This window comes from Nicotiana attenuata, unplaced genomic scaffold, assembly GCF_001879085.1.
Source record: "Nicotiana attenuata strain UT unplaced genomic scaffold, NIATTr2, whole genome shotgun sequence".
Lineage (NCBI taxonomy): Eukaryota > Viridiplantae > Streptophyta > Magnoliopsida > Solanales > Solanaceae > Nicotiana > Nicotiana attenuata.
This window is the reverse complement of record NW_017671083.1, coordinates 9393-14726: the sequence shown is the minus strand read 5'-3', so window position 1 is coordinate 14726 and position 5334 is coordinate 9393. Positions and strand designations below refer to the sequence as shown.

General features: G+C 37.4%; 1 protein-coding gene across 2 annotated transcripts; it reads left to right on the top strand.

Annotated features, from left to right (window-relative positions):
- Window positions 1-586: 586 nt before the first annotated feature.
- LOC109205795 (protein VACUOLELESS1-like) lies at window positions 587-4687 on the top strand. 2 transcript variants are annotated; one of them, XM_019368543.1, is made up of 5 exons: window positions 587-720; window positions 1425-1499; window positions 1590-2403; window positions 2799-3086; window positions 4388-4687. In XM_019368543.1, the coding sequence occupies exons 3-5, from the start codon at window positions 1618-1620 to the stop codon at window positions 4670-4672; spliced, it is 1359 nt and encodes a 452-aa protein (XP_019224088.1). In that variant the 5' UTR covers window positions 587-720; window positions 1425-1499; window positions 1590-1617; the 3' UTR covers window positions 4673-4687. The 2 variants fall into 2 exon arrangements, with proteins under 2 accessions (XP_019224088.1, XP_019224090.1); XM_019368545.1 differs by lacking the exon at window positions 587-720 and adding an exon at window positions 796-851.
- Window positions 4688-5334: the final 647 nt, after the last annotated feature.

The following is a 5334-nucleotide window of genomic DNA, read 5'->3' as shown; positions in this document are numbered from 1 at the left end:
AAATACGCCCGCAAATTTTACGGGAGTTCCAGCATAAGTATGCTTGAACTCCCGTAAATTTTACGGGAGTTTCAAGATAACTATGCTGGAACTCCCGCAAATTTTACGGGAGTTCAAGCATAATTATGCTGGAACTCCCGCAAATTTTACGGGAGTTCCAGCAAGTATAATTGTCCAGTATAATATACTAGAGTTTGGAGCACTGGTGCTCCAGTCTCCCGCAAATTTTACAGGAGTTAGCAAAGTATACCGGTCCAGCATAATATGCTGGAGTTCGTACACAAATGCACCAGAACTCCCGTATATTATACTGGACCGGTCCCTGTTGCCGCAAAATAGTGGCTATTTTTCATTGAATTGATAAATGCTGGCTATTTTTCATTGACCAGTGTGAAAACTGGCTATACCATGATATTTTAACTATAAATCTGGCTATTTTTTAATTTGTCCCTACTTAATGAGGGTCTTAATATGAATGAATCAAATCTTAGCCCATTAGCTCATTAAGTGCATTTGTTTTTTTTATTTTAAAAAGTCTGGATGGGTCTGGTTGGATCTGATTCGGTCAGACTTTTAATTGAGTCTTATTCCGTCCAGAGGTTAAAAATACCGAAAATACACGCCTTTCCTTTTTCTCTCTCTTGACATCAGGCTATTTCTTGTAAACCCAAAACAAATTTATCTCTTCAAGGATCAAGGAGCCGCCGAATCTTTTTCTAGGTAAGATTTTGAAAATTGTGGTTGGAATTCTACATCTTGTTTCCACTTTTCTAATGGTAAATTTCAGTTTCGAGTTTAGGGTTTAAAAAAACCTCTTTTAAAATACGATTGAGAAGGGGCTAAACTAGAAGGTTTTGCTTGCCTCTTATTTGTGTCTTGTTCTCACTTTTGGATATTCTATTTTGATTGAATCTCTGAATTTCTGTAATTTTTCTTGATTTTGTTGACATCCCAATACTCTAAATCGTAAATCTTAATTGGGACGTGTTCTAAATTGTTAGCAATGTTTTTTCCTCTTTTGCAGATTCACATTGTCCCTTTTGAACGTTCTTTTGTTTTCTTCAAGAATTGCATATTAGTGACTGAAATTCAATTTCTCTAGTTGAAATATAAACCGTAATTGGTGTTTATGAAGCTCGTCCAAAATTAAGAAACTTTGCTATGGCTAGAATTCGGATAACGAAGTTCTGTGTTGTTGAAATTAGAGCCGCTATAGTTTCATATTTGGCTAGAATTCGGATAATGTATACATAAGTAAGATTTATATTTCAGTGCCCTTGAATTATTCGTCATATGTTACATGTTCTATAATTGAACCATGCTTTCTTTTGTTTATTCAAGAATAGCTTATTTACTTCCTCAATGTTTTCCTATTTTGTGTTTAAGATCATACCATTTACTACATCTTTGCAATCTTCAAACAGATTATTTGCTTAGAAATATACAACTTATCTTCATGGGTGGCTCAAGGGTGAGGCTAGTAATCTTCAAAAAGAAAGGTAAACATGGAGCAGAGCTGCCCCGGACCTGACCATGCTGCTAAAACATTTTTTCAGTAATCTTTTTGATCTAACGATATCTTTGATCAGGAGTTAAACTTTAGCTTGCAATCTCCCAATGGCGGCAGTCACAGTGGCCGCAGAATGGCAGCTCCTCCACAATCGCTACTACCGGAAACCAGAACTTTACCAGATGCAATGGAAGAACGTGGACCTCACGCGCAACAAAGTCGCTTGCGCTCCTTTCGGCGGTCCAATTGCTGTCATCCGTGACGACGCTAAGATCGTCCAACTCTACGCCGAATCCGCCCTTCGGAAGCTCCGTATCTTCAATTCTGCCGGCGTTCAGATCTCCGAAACTGTCTGGAAGAATCCCGGCGGCCGACTCATCGGCATGTCATGGACCGACGATCAAACCCTAGTTTGCATCACTCAGGACGGCACCGTTTACCGATATAACATCCACGCCGGGCCTATTGAACCGAATTCTCAGCTCACACTAGGCGCTGATTGTTTTACTCATAGCGTAGTTGAATGCATCTTCTGGGGAAACGGTGTTGTCTGTATCAATGAGGCGTGTCAGGTTTACTGCATACCCGATTTCAACAACCCGAAACCAATCAAATTGGCGGATACTGGTTTGGAGGATTTTCCATTATGTACGGCTGTGATCGAGCCGCAGTATACTATGTCTGGGAATGTGGAGGTACTGATGAGTGTGGCTGATCATGTGTTGTTGGTGGAAGAGGATGGTGTTCAACAAGTTGGGCTTGGAATTGGGCCTCTACAGAAAATGGTGGTTTCTCAGAATGGGAAGCTTTTGGCAGCTTTTACACATGATGACAGGCTTCTTGTTATGTCTACGGACTTCTCCAGCATTATTTTCGACTATACTTTTGAGAAGGTTATTTTATTCCCAATGCTTTAACTTGCCGTTTCTGCATTCTTTTAAGTAAATTCTACTTGCTCAGTATTATGTTAAGTGGCTAACTAGAATGATTTTTTTTGATGTCTTACCACATTATTGTTTATACAGTTTTTTAGATAGAATAATTCAAGCAAGTTACCATGACATATAACTTGTTTGAGCATCAATTGGATCTGAGTTGTTGCTTTTCACATGTAAAAAATGATTTCTGGCTATTTTAGTTGGATTTTATATCACATGTGTGTGCCACCCTTTATTTTCATCTTTTGGAATTTTTAGTTCATCTGGATCGCTGAATATTTCTTTACCAACTTATCCAGAAAAAAAAAAGTGAATCTTCGCTTACCATGCTACTGCTTTTGTACTTATAGTCAGCCCTACCCCCCGAGCAGCTAGCATGGTGTGGATTGGACAGTGTACTACTCTACTGGGATGATAAGCTTCTAATGGTGGGTCCTGGAGATCCTGTCAGCTATTTTTATGATGAACCAGTTCTCCTTATCCCTGAATGTGACGGGGTTAGAATACTCTCCAACATGAGCATGGAATTTCTTCATCGTGTTCCAGATTCAACTGTCTCCATATTTCAGATTGGTAGCACACTACCAGCTGCTTTGCTTTATGATGCCTTAGATCATTTTGACAGGCGGAGTGCCAAGGTAGGCTATATCTTTTGGTATTTACTCTATGAAATGACGAAGACCCAATTGCCTATTTCAATCTCGAAATATTTCCATAAAATGAGCATCATTAGACTTGTCCATTTGTGCACATATTTACCTCTCTAACAAATATTTATCTACTTTTGCATCCAGACTTGTTTCCGTACTTGCATATGTACCCTGAGATGCATACCCTTACGACATTGTAATTGATAACCCTGTTTGACGAGGATAGCAGAAACAATGAAAAATCCTTAACTGTTGTCTTTTGGATAAAGTCAATGCTCTCTACAAGCATATTAATTCCTACTATAAATACTCTGCCATGCTACATCATTTTCCACATTCTTTACTACAATTACCTCCTTCTATATTCCTAACCCAATATCATACAATGACATAAAGCAGTGTTTTATGTAACATTTTCAGTTAACATATTTTTATAGAATACATTAACCTAATACCAAACACATTCTAGGTTCCTGTGACATGAATCTAAAAGATTCACAACTCAGGTTACGTGTCAGCTAACTTTTGATACAGATGTTGAAGTAGATAATCTATAATGAGGAAAAATAAGTTTGGCCTTGCACTTAAATAAGCTCACATTTAGATTTCTTGAGTAATTGCAACAACTGTGATGCTAAAGTCTTTTCTTTATCTTTGCTGAAATCCAATAATAAAGGTCTGTCATTTCTTTTAAGACCTGCTATTCACTAGTATTGAGAATTGATGGGATCTTGCTTCTCCATCTCTGCTCTTTATTAAAGTTTAAGGGTGTTGCATGAATGCTATTTTTTCTGTTAATTAAGTTTTGTTGCCTCCACTATGGACTAAAACCTTGTAAATTCAACCAGCAGTGTTTGCAGCCATCTTAAGGCAGTGGGTAAGTAATGATCATTCAGATATGTGAATTGTTAAATACAACATATCTGTTTTCTTTTAAATTTTTTGGTAAGTGACTAGATGTCAAATGACTCAAATCCTTTAGTTTACATGCTAGAGAAGAATTTTTTTTTTGTGAAGAAGGTAATATATTAATGACGTAGTCTTTAGTTGTGCCGAGGATCAGAAACAACTCTACCTTTACAAAGGTAGGGGTATGGTCTGCGTACATCCTACCCTCCCATTGTTGTTCTTGTAATGAAGTAGCCTATATCACAAAGATTGTGCTGAGTAAAATAGTTACAAGACACAATAAGTTTTAAAAAAACTAGTCTTGTGACTGCTAATAGTAGAGAAAAATTGTTTTGAAGTTCAGCTTCTGGGAAAATTTTAATCACCTAATAATTCACCAGGCTGATGAGAATCTGAGGCTGATACGGTCTTCGTTACCTGAGGCTGTTGAAGCATGTATTGATGCAGCAGGTCATGAATTTGATGTTTCACTGCAATGGACACTTTTAAGAGCAGCAAACTACGGACAAGCCTTTTGCAGGTTGGTCTGTTGGCTTAATTGTAGAGATGATATTTTTGATAATATAATTTCTATTTTACTACTTCCTCAGAAAAAGAGAAGTTCCATTTTACTTTTTGCCTCTGGTGTGGGTACATATGCAAATTCTAATGCTGTATATATGTAATGCTGGTTTCATATGATGAGGGGAGTGGCAAAATGAACTGCTTCTTTGTTTGTTTAGAAATATAGGCTCTTTCCTTGTCTAAATTCCTTTAGAGGACGCAGTGCTTGCTGTGCCTGCTTTGCCACAATTGCAACTGTTGTATTCAATCGGTATTAATGTATAGTTCCTTGACTATGAGAAGAATCAAAGGATAAGGCATTTCTTCGCTTTGACAATTTACTTTCTTGCTATTATTCATGAAACAAGTTAAGCGGTGATGGTAACTTTTTTGATAAACAAGCTATGGTGGAAACTTCCAAGTTATATTAACCTGGTAATACTGTTTTCCTGTAACCTATACCCAGAGAGACACTAGTAAAAGGAAAAAATGTCTACACAAACTATTGATTGTTCCTTCTGAGAAAATATAATGCATCTGGTCTAGAGGTTGGTGTCCTTGAAGATTGATGATATTTTTGGCCAGTTATAAACTGGGTTTGTGTTACTATTCATAAACAACTTCTCAATGAAGATACGTTGCTGCTGTATACCTTTTATACTTCTCTGCTCAATGAATGTTCGGTCGAAACCATCTCAACTGTATTACTTCGGGTTTTGATCATGGCTAATAGGGGGAAATGTAAATAACATCGATACTGTATGCGTTTGTAATGCGATGACGT